Source organism: Varanus komodoensis, unplaced genomic scaffold (assembly GCF_004798865.1).
Source record: "Varanus komodoensis strain SLA01 unplaced genomic scaffold, ASM479886v1 scaffold79, whole genome shotgun sequence".
Taxonomy (NCBI): Eukaryota; Metazoa; Chordata; class Lepidosauria; order Squamata; family Varanidae; genus Varanus; species Varanus komodoensis.
The window spans coordinates 1,168,828-1,184,581 of record NW_025336467.1 but is presented as its reverse complement, the minus strand read 5'-3'; the positions used below and the strand labels follow the sequence as shown (position 1 = coordinate 1,184,581).

At 47.7% G+C, this 15,754-nt stretch overlaps 1 protein-coding gene across 1 annotated transcript in view; it reads right to left on the bottom strand.

The window, feature by feature from the left end:
- The window catches only part of CILP2 (cartilage intermediate layer protein 2), a 23,782-nt gene extending 9,324 nt beyond the window's left edge, over nucleotides 1-14,458 (bottom strand). The window contains exons 1-4 of the mRNA XM_044453434.1: nucleotides 14,453-14,458; nucleotides 3,662-3,938; nucleotides 2,403-2,594; nucleotides 192-350 (exon numbers count right to left, since the gene is read on the bottom strand). Of these exons, the coding sequence (XP_044309369.1) occupies nucleotides 192-350; nucleotides 2,403-2,594; nucleotides 3,662-3,938; nucleotides 14,453-14,458 (634 nt within the window). The remainder of the gene's footprint in view (nucleotides 1-191; nucleotides 351-2,402; nucleotides 2,595-3,661; nucleotides 3,939-14,452) is intronic.
- Nucleotides 14,459-15,754: the final 1,296 nt, after the last annotated feature.

The window sequence follows — 15,754 nt, the reverse complement described above, 5'->3', positions numbered from 1 at the left end:
AGAAAGAAAGAAAGAAAGAAAGAAAGAAAGAAAGAAAGAAAGAAAGAGAAAAAGGGAGAAAGAGAAAAAGAAAAAGAAAAAGAAAAAGAAGGAGGCAGATGGCAGTGAGGAGAGTTAAGCAGGCAATTTCAGAGAAGATGTGTGTAAACCAGGTGCAAGTGATAGGGTTAGCATCCAGTTATGTCTGGTACCTGGGCAGGGGCGTTCGGAGCATTTCTGTACCTCCGAGGGGGGCCCGGCACAGCCCGAGAGCTTGAACTTCTGGCAGCTTCGCCGCCGGACTCGCTTCCCGCCTCTGCCACAGCTCTTGGAGCAGGGCCCCCACGGCCCCCACTTGCTCCACTGGGGTTCTGAGGAGCAGAAACCATCAGAAGCTGTTAGGAAGCCTGGAAGCTGCTCTTCTCCACACAACTCGTGGGCATTGGAAACGGTCAAATGCCGTGACTTTCACATTCAGTCATCCAGACCTTGGGCTCATCCGGAGGTGAGTTATTCCAAATTCCATTCAGCAGCATTCTGTGGAGCTGACCTCCGACACCAACCTCCCGGGAGTGTAAATTTGCCAGCAAATAAAGCATGTGCGCACGCACACATACACTCACACCATGAGATTGCTTGCAAGCAAAATCACCCTTTCGCAAGTGGCGAGTTTGGTAGAAAGTTGTCTTCCCAACTTAAGCAAACAAATACAGATGCAAATTCCTTCCGTGACTTAGGAAAAAACAACGTTAGCTCTGAAGCACAATTAACTGATGTATTGTTCTGTTTCTGTTGCTAATGAGCCAAGATCAGCATTGCATCCCATAATATTGATCAACTGGTCAGTTTAAGTCATATCCTAAATATTGTTTTGTACTTTCTTAATAGGAAGGGGGATCAACCCAGATAAAACAATCCTTTGCAGAAGGCTCAGATAGTCTGAGACTGAATTACTAGGGACAAGATATCAACATGAGTGCAGGAACCCGGGGGGGGGGGGCTTGCCTCCTTGCCTCCTTCTCTAGGAGGAATATCAGCCAAAGAAAGAAGGGTGACAGAGAGCAATTCCCCCAGCTTCCTGCCAGAAAGAACAATCCTAAGAACTCAAGCCCAGAGCTTAGAAATAACTCATGCAGAATTTTTAGAAGATGTTGGGTGCTGGTACTCCAGATATTTAACAGCCCAGCAGAGCAGCCCAAATTAAGGAGCTCCTGTCTTAAAAAAAGTTCTTGAACCAACCAGTGAAGGAGTGGGTATACCATGCCAATATGCTGCGCAAGGCCCAGCAGAGAGGCAAAATGCTCTGCTAGGAAGCCATGAATTTTTGAGTAGACTTTCATTTCTAGCAGCATGCAGACCATTACGAGCTAGAATCGCATCTCTTCTTTCTGCTATTTCCATCCTGCACCTTAGGAAAACAAACCCACGCCCAGCTGCTGATTTGGATCGGTTTTTAGCAAAAGTTCGGAAAAGACGATGGGACGGGGCGGTCCGCATTCCCTGCTTTGCCCAACCTGGGGAACAGATTGGGTGTCTTTTGGCAAAAATGTCTAAAGTCTGCCCGAAAAAGTACTTGGACAGAACCACATCTTCGAGGCAGTAATGTTCATTTGAAAAAGCGGTGCCTATAAAAACAGGCTTTTCTGGCTTTGTAGAGACCGCAAGTGCACGGAAGAGATTCCTAGCCAGTTAAGTAGTGACCCATGGGGGGATGCTGGGCTTTATTTTCGCTGCAGTTCCTGATCTCTCTGTCTGTCTGATTTCATGCAGAAAAATTCCAGATGGAGGCCAGACCTCAGGGTGTGGAGGCAGGTGGAGCAACAGAAGTAGCTGGGGGAAGGGGGGGGGTACTTTTAACGAAGTCAATTTGCTTTAGCCTGCGTGTGTGCGTGTGTGTGTGTGTGTGTGACGGGAAGGGGGGAATAAAGGCATCACCGTCCCAGCACAAACTCCAGAGTTCAGAAATAAAAAGAGGGAGTTTAAAAAAAAAATAATGCCATGTTCCCCTGGTCATTTTTCTGAAGGGCTCAGGGTTGCATGCTGGAGCACTCCCTGTTTAATCTCTGCAACAGAACTGCGAGGCAGCTTAGGCTAAGAAAGAGGGTTTAGGTGGCAAAAGAAGGTGTTTGGCTAACGGGGAGGTTGAAGGAATCTACTTTGTGCTGAAAATCCGCCAGATTCTCTGGTCTTTGCTTTGATTCTCCACCACTTTCCTTATGTTTGTCCTTTAGGTTACAGATGTGCTTTTATTGCACAGTTTGTAAATGACTATCCTGCTCGGACCTCTTGCCGGAATGCACCCCCTGCAACTAAAGCTGCTCCAAGCAGGTGTGCAAGTCTTGAGTAGAGCCATTCTTGATTCCTCCACCTGGAAGTAAGCACAGAGAACAACCTCAAATGTACGCCACGGCAGAGGTGCTTACCTGGGCAAGGTCCGGCGCTGCAGACTCGGCGGTCCTTGGCCTTCCCTGGGCACTTGAGCATCTTGTCCAGTGCTTGCTGAGACTTACTCAAGCAGGTTCGGTGCCTGCTTTGGACTCCACGGAGACCACACGCTGTCCGTGAGCAGGTGCTCCAGGAGGACCAGTCCGACCAGGCCATCCAGTCCGTAGGATCTGTGGGAATGGGGGTGCGAGGAGATGAGACAGAGGGGACGTACAGCTGAAGCTTGGTTGTAGTAGGTTTGGGGTTCGGCTAATAGGCTTGGTCCCATTAGGGACTTGCAATAGAAAAATGACAATGGATGCTAGCCTTAACAGGTGCTGGGAAAATTCAGCGAAATCCTGGAAGAAAAGGGTTGCTTGTGTGTCTTTGTGTTATAAAATGCCTGCACCCATTTTTTTCAGGAAGCACCCCAAAAATTCCAAGTGAGGTTGCTGTTGGCATTTGCAGTTCCTTTAAGAATGGGACCTGATGGCTTCACCAAGGTGCTGCCCAGGGCTCTTGTTTTGCTGATTAATAAAAACTGGCCAGGCTGCCAGGTTAACAGCATTGCAATCGCCCTCATCCCCCGATCGATATGTTAATCTCCTGCAATCAAATGTCACCTACTTCTGACTGTGGTCCCCCTTATTTCATCATTGACTGCCCAGCTGCTGCTCCCCATGTGACTCAGAATCTATAAAACACTCTGTGTATGCTCTGAAAGCTTGTCGTTGAGGTTGCCTCTATCTGGTAATATGCTATTGTTAGTAACTGCAGTTATTGGATCAGTAAAGCAGCAGAGGTTCAAACTTTTGATCTTCCCCAAGTTTTCATTTCCTTGCAAATTGAAAATTGAGGTTCTGTCGCAGGGACAGAGCATCCTTTTGTGGCATTATAGACACAAAAAGACAAAAAAAGGATAATGGAAAAGACACAGCCGAGAGTAAAAGGCACCTGGCTGAATGATATTAGGCACTCTGAGTTCTTTGCTAGAAAATCAGTGGGATAGAAGTCTTATAAATGAAAAAAACTGTGTTGTTGTAAATGGGAGAGAATTTGATGGTGCGCAACAAGAAGGAGAGGTTATGGCCATTGAAAGCTACCCTTTAAATGTCATGGTGAAGAAGAACTGATGGGAGCAGAGAAAAAGTGCCCCATGTTCCTTGCGAGGGAAGCACAGCTCCCGTCAAAACTCTTCCTGCGACTGGCACAGAAGCGTTCCTGGGCGGCTTTCCGGAGCCTTGAGCTGCACACTCACCTGTGGGACAGAGGAATCGGATGTGGTAGTTGGAGCAGCTCTTTCCTGGAGGTTGCTCCTGGTTGAGGCACCGGAAACCATCCTGGACACTGTAGTGAACAACCTGTCCCACCTCTTCCGGAAGTTCCCACTCCGTGGTCCGAGCCTGGATGGCCATGGGCTGGGCACAGACACGGTCCCGATAGTAGAATCGGATGGCCTCCAGGGTCTCAAAATCCCCCTCGCCTCCAGGATGGTCCACATTAAACCACGAGGTCCATTCACCTGCTGGTGAGATCTGAGTGTTAAGAACACACAGAGAGGCAGTGTGGTCTAGTGGTGAGAGTGTTGGGCTGGGGACATCCGGGTGCTGGTCCCCACTTGGCCATGAAACACCCTGGGTGACTGGGATAGCCACTGACTCTTATTCCAGCCTACCTCACAGGGTTGTTGTGTGGAGGAAGACTTTGTGTTCCTTTTAGGAAAAGGGGGGATGTAAATGCAGTGTCACATCATCATCATCATCTTCATCCCTCTTGAGCCCAGCAAACATATGTCTCAATTTTAATTGCCTCATTTAGATTAATAAAAAAGGACATCTGTCCACCAGTGGTCTAATACCAAGGCAATGATGCGTATTAGTCTGAAACTTGGCATGCATACCAAGGGGATTGTCTGAGTGTGCATCTCAACATTTTCCAAAGATAATAATTCACTGAAATTAATTTATATGTGTCTGCAGGGTTGAAGCTTGCGGCAGCAAGTTTGGTCATGAGGGATGTGGCCCCCAGACAAGCGCTGCAGCTCAAAATTCCTACTCTGGGGGGATTTCTCAGCCAAGGGATAGATCTACAGGTCTGCTGGCCCCGTTGGCTAGTAATTCAAGAAAACAGCCACATGCATTAATTTAATAGATGCTATTTGCATAGCTTCTCGAGACGGTGAAGACTGAGCATGTCCTCTCTTTGAAGGGTGAAAAGACCCCCAGATTAGGGGCAAAAGTGCTTTTCCGTTGCCTGTCCACAGCGGGCAGCCCTTTGGCATGCAGGTAGGGCTGGGGAGCCATGGACAGTCGCTGCTTGGAGGAAAGGGGCAATGCCTCTAAAGGGTTCGGGCCTCTAAAACGCCTGTATGGGTTGCTTTGGCCACTAGCCCGAAGTTCTGCACCCCTTTTATAAGTGCTCCTAACGAATATGGAATTAAGGAACAGGCCACATCGCAGGCGGTTTTCCAGATCCAGAAGGGAAAGGACTCAGCTGGTGAATGTGGTGGCTTTTGCACCAACTTTCCCCAAAGCATCCCATAGATATATATATAAAAAGACAACCTACCCGGCATTTCAGCATCGAGGCCGGTCTGCACTTTCCCCCTTTTCTTCTGTTTCTGCCACTGCTCTGCCTTAGCAGGACGTGAGCCATTTTTCCCTTGTGGTTCTGTGGAAGATCCTGCAACAAATTCAAAGAGGCAAAGAGACCTGTGGTACCTTAAAGCCTGCGGATTTGTGGATTGTTGCCTTGCATAGGCAAGAAGCAAGCAAAGAGTTGGAGCAACTTTTCTATGTTTAGCTTGGAGAAAAAGGCAATTAAGGAAGGGAAGACATGACAGATACAGAAAATTACATTATGGCATGGAGAAAGAGAAATAGAAGGTCTTATTTTTCCCTTTCCCATAATACCCAAAAGGGCGATCCCGTGAAGCTGGTTGGTGGGAGATTCAGGACAGACAGAAGAAAGGGCCTCTTCAGATAGTGCAAACTATGGAATTCACTTGGTCATCCACCAATTTGAACATCCTTTAAAAGGCGTGGACAAATTCATCGAGGAGAACGCTATCCATAGCTCCTAGTCCTCATGGATCTTTGCTACCTTCAGAGTCAGGGACTGTGTGCCTAGGTACATCAAGTGCTGGGGAATATGGATAGGACAGCTCTGTTGAACTCCTGGCAAGCTTGTGGGCTTCCCATGGGCAATTGGTTGATGAACTGAATGCTGGACTAGAAGAACTTTTGGTTGATCCAGCAGGTTTCTTAAGAGGCAATTTCAGAGGTGGAAAAGATTTTCCATCAACCAAGCCTCTCTTGCAGTGGGACACACATTTAAACCCATGCCTGCCAGAGCCCTATAGCTTGAGTTTGGGTCTGCAAGGCTGAGAGAATCCCAAAGGACCACAGACTTGCTTGGAGTTGGCCCTAAAAAACCCTAAACCCCGCTTCTCTCCTCGGTGTGACATTCCCTCAGTGTAAGTCATATGCAGTGTTGATTGCCAAGAGGTCTGTCTGGTATGGTAAGGGCCATGCCATGAGGCAGCACTAAAAATGGCTAAATGCTCTGGGCGACATTCCACGCTGGAAAACCAGGAGTCATTAATTACAAATTCGCCTTATAATTTCCCCAGAGGAGTCCGCAGAAGAGATCAGGACACAGATCTCTCTGCCTCTTCCCACCTTTCCAAAAATGCTGTATTCATCTCATTGGCCCGTATTATTCTGGGAACCAAGGGAAGCGGACTCACTGCAGGTCCTAGCATTAGCCAAGCATGTGTTTGGGGGTCTTTCCTGACCTTCCCCATTATTACTTTCCAGCCAAGATTTTCTTCCACGGATGCCAGAGGTCTCTTTTCTCTTCCCTTCCAAAACACAAAGGGGAAGTGAACGTTGACAGAGAAAGGCTCAGAGAGAAGCAGGCAGAAAACTCAGCCCCAGACATGAGACAATGGACTTTTCCCTGCTGCGCCACCCAAGCTGCCCAGAATCTTCCAGAAGTTTGCCAAAATCATGGTGTGAGCTGTCAGACTTTGCAATTCATGCTGCCTTGAAGGTCAACAGGATTAACCACTGCTGGCTGAGCAAATGTCAGCAGAAGGAAAGATTAAAAGTCTCTCTGGGGGAGCCAATGTTCCCTTCAGCCTTTCCTTCAACACCCACCTACCCCAGACCTGAGTGAATAAAGGGTCCTATGAACATCTGTGAACATCACCACCTTCATCATCATTATTTTCATTTCTACACTGTCCTGTAGCTGCAACTCTCCGTTCTGGTCCTCACGGATGGTGAGCAATCTTACTCTCCATTCACACTGTTACTTTACTCTTAAACTGGATTCAGACCAGTTGTTGAGTTGGATGTGCTGACCAGTCCTCTCCATCTTATGCCCTCTAGAAAGGATGAGGAACTAAAACCCAAGCTTGTTAGGGTGGCCACAGGGGCTGCCTTGCAGGGGCAGTTCTCCATTCGAAGGTGTCCTCCACTTGAAGGACTGATCCAGCCAAGTCTATGCGAAAGATGAAAGATTAAAAAGTAGACAGCGTCCAAAAGTGGCCAGAAAGAGTTTGAATGTGGAAAATGAAAAACTGGGTCACAAAGGCACGACATGCCTGGATTTTCTTCCTCGCTAGGGTGAGCTGTGTTGCATTCTTGTTAAATAATTTCCATGTGTAAATATTATGCAAATTTGGATCCTGTTTCATACCTTTTTTTTGTGATGGGTCTTTGGGGACTGCAGAGAAGGGGCAGAATTTTAATTATAGCCTGTGCCCTAATAAAATTCTCTCCGTATTGGGTTTAGGGAATATTGGGGATTCTAGGGTTTTCTTCTGTCTAAACAGACAGGAATACTTTCTAGAAAATGGCAAAGCCAAGCCCAGGAGAACAGTCCATTGTTCGTTCCGGAGGGAAAAGCTCAGGGCAAAACTCTTCACTTACAGCTGTGGCTGTCCTAAGACAGAGAATGGGAGGACTGATAGCAAAAACGAAATTCCGGGTTAAACCCTAAGAAAGCCCCTACTGAAAAATCTTTGCTGTGTGAGAGTGGAAATGTTTGGAAATAAGCATCCACACACCTCCGGAGGAGCAGAAGCCCTTGCCTGGTGGAGAATTTCCATGAGCAACACTGTGTTAGCGAAAACACAAACAAACAAAGCCCCATGGTGCAGTTTACAAGTTAATGCAGGCAACGGGAAGGTGTCTCATTAGTAAATATTTGCATGGAAAATGAGGATAAGGCTTCCTGCAAGGCTGGACCAAGGATAGTGCGACCAGCTATCCTGTTTACCCACGGTGGGCAGCCAGGTGCTTCTAGGGAGTCCAACATCAGCCTTATATTGCCCCCAGGAAGGTGGAGGAGGCATTAAATCTTTCCTGTATGTATTTGTTGTTGCTGAATTTCTATACCACCCCGACAGCCAAAGCTCTCTGGGCGGTGTACAACTGTCAGTAAAAACTGGAAATAAACATACAATAACAACGTCATAAAATCAAATGCCACAGTGATTAAGCAAAACGGTGTTGCCAGCCAGCCAGCCAGCCTCTGCCCTCTGTCCATTCTGTGTTCAGCCAGCACACCTCAGTTGCTTACGTCTCAGTATTTTTCTGTCGTGTCTGTTGAAGACATTGGCCAGCCTCGCTCTGCTCTTATTGAACAACAGGGAGCTGTTCCTTCCCTGGGCTGGTTTCGGACTTCTAGTCCGGCTGACGGCTTGGAATATTGCAAACTGGCCCAAAGCATTGCCAGCACCTCTGCTTGGGGAAAGCTTGCAATTTCTCGCAAGCTCTGCAGAGGGGCAGATCTCTTGCTTTCTGTTGGATTTCACTTTCAAGCCCACATCACATCCTGCAGCAAGGAATTCCATATATTTGTTATCAAAAGAAGTTCTTTTGCCAGCTAAATCAAGCTTGAGTATCTGTCCATTAATTTAATTAGGTAACCCTATATTCTAGTATTCTGAGAGAGAGAGAGAGAGAGAGAGAGAGAGAGAGAGAGAGAGAGGGAGAGAGATTGAGCTCTTTCTGTTGTCTCTACAATTATGTGGTCTAAATATTAGGAATAAATTTATTATTGACTCTTCATAATCTGAGCTACATTGCAGAACCCTTCATTATTTTTGCCCTCAAACATTTCCAACAAATGCTTCAGTTTTCAGATCTGAGATGTTGATCCTGCCACTTCTTATGTTTTTGCAGAGCCAATCAAGGTAATAGAAAAGCTGGAACAGAAGGCGAGGAAGAGCAAGGTCTAGGACACCAAATCCACCTTCTGTGTTCGGAGATTTCTGCCCACATAAGCCCACGCATCCCCTTCCAATGTCATGAACTGACATCAGAAAGGAGAATTACCTTGAGTTGAGACACAGGCAGAGCCAAGGCAGAACAAAACCAAGATCCACTTTAGTTCTAGCATCACTCCGACTTCGGGAACTGGCTCACAGATTAGCGGAAGATCGACTGTGCCTTGAGCAGCAGGTTGTTTCAGAACTGGAGCAGAGACAGGCAACAGCCCTATATAAAAGCCATTCCCCCGCTCCGTATTCCATTGGTTTGGATGCTTCTCCAGAAAGCTAAGCCTAGACCCAGAAAGAAGAGACACGGAGAACCCAGAACTTGTCAGCAAGAGCAGTGCTGGAAGAATATCAGGGAATTTTTCATTATTGTTTTTGGGAACTCTTCAACAGTAGCCTTTCTGGTTTGGGCTGCTAAAATTGGACAGTGCTTGGAAAGATGAATGGAGTCAATAAAGCCATGATGAGCTCATGCCGAGCGAGGCACACTGCCGAGCTCTCGTTCTGTGTGCGGTTTGGAAATCTTGTGTGGGGAAAGGTGGGGGGAGACTTCTGGAACACACACCGCCATTTGAGGCACGGTTTACATAGCTTTTTCATAAAGCGATCTGGCCTCCCCGTCTGCAATAGGAATTGACCCTAGCCCGCACCCACTGCTTTAAGGTCCAGAATCGGACCCGCTTGGCATAACAAACACAATATTGCTAAGGTCATCCCAACTGAGCAAAGTGATTGCAGAGCTGGAAAAGCAATTAAAAATTATCTGAAGGCTGGTGAATCTTCCCTCGGGCATCTGGGCTCTTTAATGTCAGGGGCATTTGTGCATAAAAAAATGCACAGCGAAAGTAAAGAGGAGCAGTTTTCTCCTCCTCTCCCAAAGCCAGTGCTCAGGAATTCCTGATTGTCCCCCACCCTGTCTGGGAATGATGGGAGTTTTACTCCTCTACACCTGAAGGCTTCCGACCTGTGGATTATTAGGCTTGGACCTATGGGCCACAACCCCGAATCTATTTCTCAAGGCCTTTAAGTTTACCAGGGCGCTGCTGCTAGCCTTTTCTTTTTTTAATGCCGTTTAACTGCCATGCAAAGGGTGGTTTTCAAGTGAAACTGAAGCTAGGAAAGGGTGGGCTCGCCACTGGCACAGGCCCTACAAAATCTTCCTCGGCAATGCACTTAAACTTGGGGAATAAAAAAAAACTTTTTCCATTGGTTTGGAGCTAGCTAGAGCAAGGCAAAATTAACTGACCCATTTATTGGAGATTGCATGTCTGAGAAATTAACTGGCCGCATTTGCCACCACTGAAACTTAAACAAGTACCTATAATTATTCCTAAATATCCCTGGATAGAGAGCAGCAGAAATGAATTTTACGTGGAATTATGTCCTTGGAGTGGGGGCCACCCTGAATCTTTTCCACGCCAAGCAACGCTGCTGCCAGGGTCGGCTGGTTCAAAAGAACCCTCCTAGTTCTTCCTCCGCTCCAAGAGGGACTGCAGTTTGACCTAATATCCAGTACCAGACATGTATAGAGTTGATTTATCGCCTTATTGTTAAAATGAAAAATTAAGGGAGGGAAGGAAGGGAGACCTTCTCTCATTTTCTCATCCGGAGAAAATTCAATAATCCTTTTGGAATCTTCAGAGACTGCCTTCCTCAACCTGGGCCCCTCCCAAATTGTTGTACAACAACTCCCATCATCCCCAGTCAAGGGCAGACTGCTGAGCTGCCCTTGAAAAGCCCACAGTTGCTGCTTCTCTGAAAATTCACCTAAAAATTCACTTTTAAAGGTACCTCCAATGGTCTGTCATCCCCTGTGGCTTATCCCCAGTGTTTGAGATGCAAAGATGGACTTCCCCAGGACTTGGAGGCTCAATTTATTATAGTCACTCATAGAGCAGGGATGAATTGGCATAGCTCCTGCCTTTTAGAAACACAGAAACAGAGTGAGTTGGGTCTCATGGCTGACCCCCGGCTCCAGCCGGCTCCGCTCACAACATGCCCCCCATGTGCATGTCCAGCCTATCCTTGGACACCCCCACCAATGGGGCCTCAACCACCTCCCGTGGAAGCGCATCCCACACCCTCGGGGTCGTAACTGTCAGGAAGTGCTTCCTGGCATCCAAGTGGAACCTGGGTTCCCTGAGCTTGGCTCCGTTGGATCGTGTCCTGCCCTCCTCTGCAGGGGAGAACAGGTCTCTGCCCACCTCTGTGGGACACCCCCTCACATACCTGCATGTCGCCAACAGGTCTCCTCTGAGTGTCCTCTCCTCCAGGCTGAAGAGGCCCAGTTCCCTCAGTCTCGCCTCATACGGCTTCCCCTGCAAACCGGCCACCAGCCTTGTGGCCCTTCGCTGCACCGATTCCAACCTTGCTATATCCTTTCTATAATGAGGGGCCCAAAACTGAGCACAATACTCCAGTTGCGGGCGCACCAGAGTTGTGTAGAGTTGTAGTAACACCTCTCTCGCTCTAGAAGCCACACTTCTGGCTATGCAACCAAGGGTGGCGTTCGCCCTCTTGACCACCGCATCACACGGCTGGCTCATGTTCAGCCTGCAGTCAACCAGCACCCTGAGGTCCCTTTCACAAGCGCTGCTCTCCAGCCAGTTGTCCCCCAACCTGTACTTACGGCACCCATTCCTATGCCCCAAGGGCAAGACCTTGCACTTATCCACATTGAACGCCATCCTGTTGTCTCCTGCCCACTTCCATAGTCTGTCCAGATCCTTTTCGGTCTGGAGTACCTGCTCCTCAGTTGTGGCCACTGCTCCAGTTTTAGTGTCATCTGCGAATTTGATCAGCAGACTGTTCACCCCTCCTTCCGTGTCGTTAATGAAAAGATTAAACAGGATTGGCCCCAGGACAGAGCCCTGGGGGACCCCGCTTCTCACTGGCCGCCATCCCGATGATTCCCCGCCAATGGTTACCCTCTGCTTTCGGTCAGTCAGCCATGCCCTAATCCACCGGACAGTGCTTTGGTGTATCCCAAACCTCCTCAGTTTCTCCACCAGGATATCATGGGCCACTTTGTCAAAGGCCTTGCTGAAATCCAGGTAAACCACATCCACTGCATCCCCTCCATCCAGCCACCTTGTCATAGAATTCCACAAGGTTTGTCTGGCAGGACCTGTTTTTGCGGAAGCTGTGCTGGTTGGCCGCCAGCCTCCCTCCCCTATCTAGCATCACTAAATCTCTCTCTATTATGAGTCTTTCCATTGTTTTTCCTACAATGGCTAACCGGTCTAACAGGTCTATAATTCCCCATGTCCCTTCTACTACCCCTTTTGAAAATTGGGACCACTGACGCCACCCTCCAGTCCTCTGGAACTTCACCCGTTCTCCACGAGGCCTCAAAAATGGAGGCCAGTGGGCGTGAGAGAACCCCTGCCAACTCTCTGAGTACTCTCGGGTGTAACCCGTCAGGGCCTGGTGCCTTTGTAATGCCCAATGCCCTGAGGAGCCCCTCAACTTCAAGGGGGGGGGGCGACTCTAATCTGTGCCCCTAAGTCCCCAGCCTCATCTAATCTTCCATGTGGATATCCCCTGTCCTGCTTTGGGGAGAACACAGAGGCAAAACAGTCGTTTAACATCTGTGCCTGTTCCCTCATATCAGTCACTGGATCTCCTTCCTCCTTATTTAGTGGTCCCACCACTTGTCTCCCCTTCCTCTTCCTATTTACATGCTGAAAGAAGCCCTTTCTGTTGCTCTTGATATTCTTGGCAAGTCTCAGCTCGTAATCAGCCTTAGCCTTGCGAAGAATCCTTCTCCTCCCGGTATACCCTTTTGTCTATTTGCCCCAGTACTCATTTCCTACGGAGGTTCCTCTTTCATCTAATCCCTCTAACCACCTCCTTTCGCATCCATGGCGGCCTCTCCTCCGCCTCCCCACCTTACTGACTAGAGGTATCGTCAAGGCTTGCGCCTCCAAAACCTCCCTTTTGAGTGCCATCCACCCCTCCTCAACTCCCTTGCCTTCCAGTAACCTGTCCCAGGAGACTTTCCCCAGTCTGGCCTTCAATGGCCAAAGTTGGCCCTCTTGAAGTCCCAGCTTCTAGTGCTCGACCTGCTGCACGTCCCCAGTCCCCTGATCTCAAAGCAAAGGATGGAGGGACCACTCGCATCCTGAGCTCCCCTAATCTGTACCCCATCTTTCAACTCTTCCCTGTTGGTCAAGACCAAGTCACAATGTTTCCCCCCCTCGTCGCCTCTTGGACCCTCTGTGTGAAAAACCCTCCCTCTGTTGCTTCTAGGAAGCGACGTGACCTGGCTGTCACCACCGAGTGAGTCTCCCAAGTAATATCCGGGAGACTGAAATCTCCCATAATTACTATGTCCCTCCCCCAAGATATCATTCAAGTGAATGGGTTATATTTCTGAGATATCCTTTTAAACTTCTAAGCTGGTAGCTTGCTGTGAGACTGCGTCTACATCGCAAAATCATAACAACAACAACAACAACAACAGCAGCAGCAGCAGCAGCAACAACAACAATGCATGTAGGGGACAAAAAGATGACACAGCTTTGCATGCAAGCTGTACAGATTCAAATTTAGAAAATGTTGCTGCTCTGGATGGCTTACACTTTCCTCTGAGCTTGGGACTGTGGTTCATTGTGCTCAAGCAAGCCAGGATCCATTGGTCAATAATCAATCTGGTTTAAAGCTGGCTTATGGTTCTGACTTGTTGGGGCACAACAAACTCTGTTCGCAGGCTCAGATAATCCGTTTGTTCACCGATTTGTGAGTGCTGTGCAGATGGGAATCTCTTAGCCATGATTCCTGGATTATCCACTGATCTCTGAACCTCCCCAGTGTAGTATGTTCTGAATTGCTCAGAGAGCGTACATCATAGAAATGTAAGGTTCAAGAGTCTCTGTGCTGTTGCAGTCTTCTCTCCAGTCTGGCTAAGCAAGTGGCAGCTTTGGGGGCCCCGGTCTCTTCTTTTAGGGTGCTTGGTCTTTTAATCTCACAGAGAAGGCCTTCAAAGGCAGGACCGCCCTGGCTTAAATAGGGCAGTCTGCTCTGAAGGAGTCTCACCCCACTTCTGGCTTCAGTGTAAGAATGGACCAGAGGGGTCTTGAAATTGCCTATTATACTGAGGACTGCTCGGTCCTCCTGAATATGAAGCTGTATTTTTATTCCAGTCATAATACTCCGTTCCTCAATTTCTCTTGGTGACAGATTTTCTACTCTTTGCTCTAAGGGGACAGAGCAGAGAACCCAAACGTGCTGTCCTTGCATTCATCCCTGCCCACCTGTTGCATTTTGTTCCCCAGTTTTCCAGCATCGCTATAAATTTGCTTCCACACAATGACAATCTCCCATCATGTCCCCACTCATCTTCTCCATAAATGAACAGTTCAATTAGATACTCAGAAATCTGTTCCCAAAATAAATATGTTTCTGATGGCAACCTAAAGCTGCAGACCCAGAAACCTTGGGTATAAGCTCCACTGAACACTTCTGGATTTATCACAGAGAAAACTTGCATAGAATTAAAAATGAAAATTCCACCCACGGACGCTTTCTCTTAACCCCTTCTCCTACACCGTCCACCCACCCCGACTCCAAACCTTCCAACAGCCTTGGTGCAACTTGCATATTTTGTGCTGGTACGGAGAACACAGCCCCAACATGTTCTCCAGCTGAGAATCTCCATCCCAGTAGGAGTTTGCAAAGCTGGGTAGTGAAGGATGGTGTCAGGAGTGCAGGATGCAACCCCAGAAAGTTCTTGTGCTTATTTGGGGTACGTTGACTTACCTCCATCCTGGCAGCACCCCCCCCAATCTTTGTGCAGTCGCTCTGCTTCTCTGGTTCTGCAGCTCTCCCCACCCACCCGGCTGACTCTCCCACATTCAGCAAGAGAGGAGATGAGTCAACGGCTTTTGCCTAAAAGGGCCCCCTGGGCATTTTGCTGCCATTCTCAGAACCGACGGTTCCCAGAGCAGCCAAGCAAGTAGGGTTTGAAATGCTCTACTCTGCCTCCCCAAACAACCCAGCCCTCTTTAGGGGCATGGAAGACTCCGATCAGCTTTAAAGTCAGTGCATTTCCTTTATTTTAATTCATTTATTCATCCATTTTTGCACAAGCCACAATAAGTTTTGCACAAGTCACAACAAGTCACAGTTCTTAGGACAACATACAGAATAAAACGACATGCCACAAAATCCAAAACATTCAGCTAGCATTTCTATGCATATTTTGACCATTAAAACATCAAACAATGTTTGTAAAGCGTTTTTTCCTGTCTAAGCATTCCTAGGATTACATCCTAAAAGACTGTTTTCAAAGCAGAATAATGGAAAGAGATTAACAGCAAGCAGTTTAAACAAGGGAAACTAACATTTTAAAACAGGGTATTAAACTTGTTAATCACAGAGTAAAACAGCCATTAGAAATTCCTCTACAAGGCACAAAAGGGTCAGAATATTGGCTTACACTGTCCAGGGTGAGCATTGCACAATTTGGGGGCCATCACCAAAAAGCCCTGCTAATAAGTAACCATCAACCAGATCTCAAAATGTGGAACACTCAGACCCCAAACTCTGCAGATGATCTCTGGACATGGGCAGGAACACAGGGATAGAGAGAAGTGATTATTTGGGAACATTGCCTGGCCCTGTGTTCCCTCCCCTGGAATTCCAGCTTAGCTAGAATTCCTAAAATTAATTGCACTGCTGGATTGCACACAATCTGAGAACTCCCACCAACTTTACCAGTAATACAGACACAATGGGACAGAACACTGAAAAATAAGAACCTGATTGTTCTGTCCCATCAGTCCAATGTGTTCTGCAGCCTTGGGTCCTTTTTAAAAATGCATCTATTAGAAATCCAGAGCATGGAAATCTCCTATATTTGAAGGATATTCAAGTAAAAAAGAGTCTGGGAGCAGGCAATGAGAAAGCTTTTCTCTGTCTGAAACTAAGACAATCATTACCTATCTGCAGAGACCCTGAAGGGCTGGAAGCCAGCCCAGCCCAAATCAGCTTCAGATGTTGCTTCTCTCTAGAGGAAAGGCACTCTGTATATTCCCAGAGGCACTCTGCCTTCTATGCCAA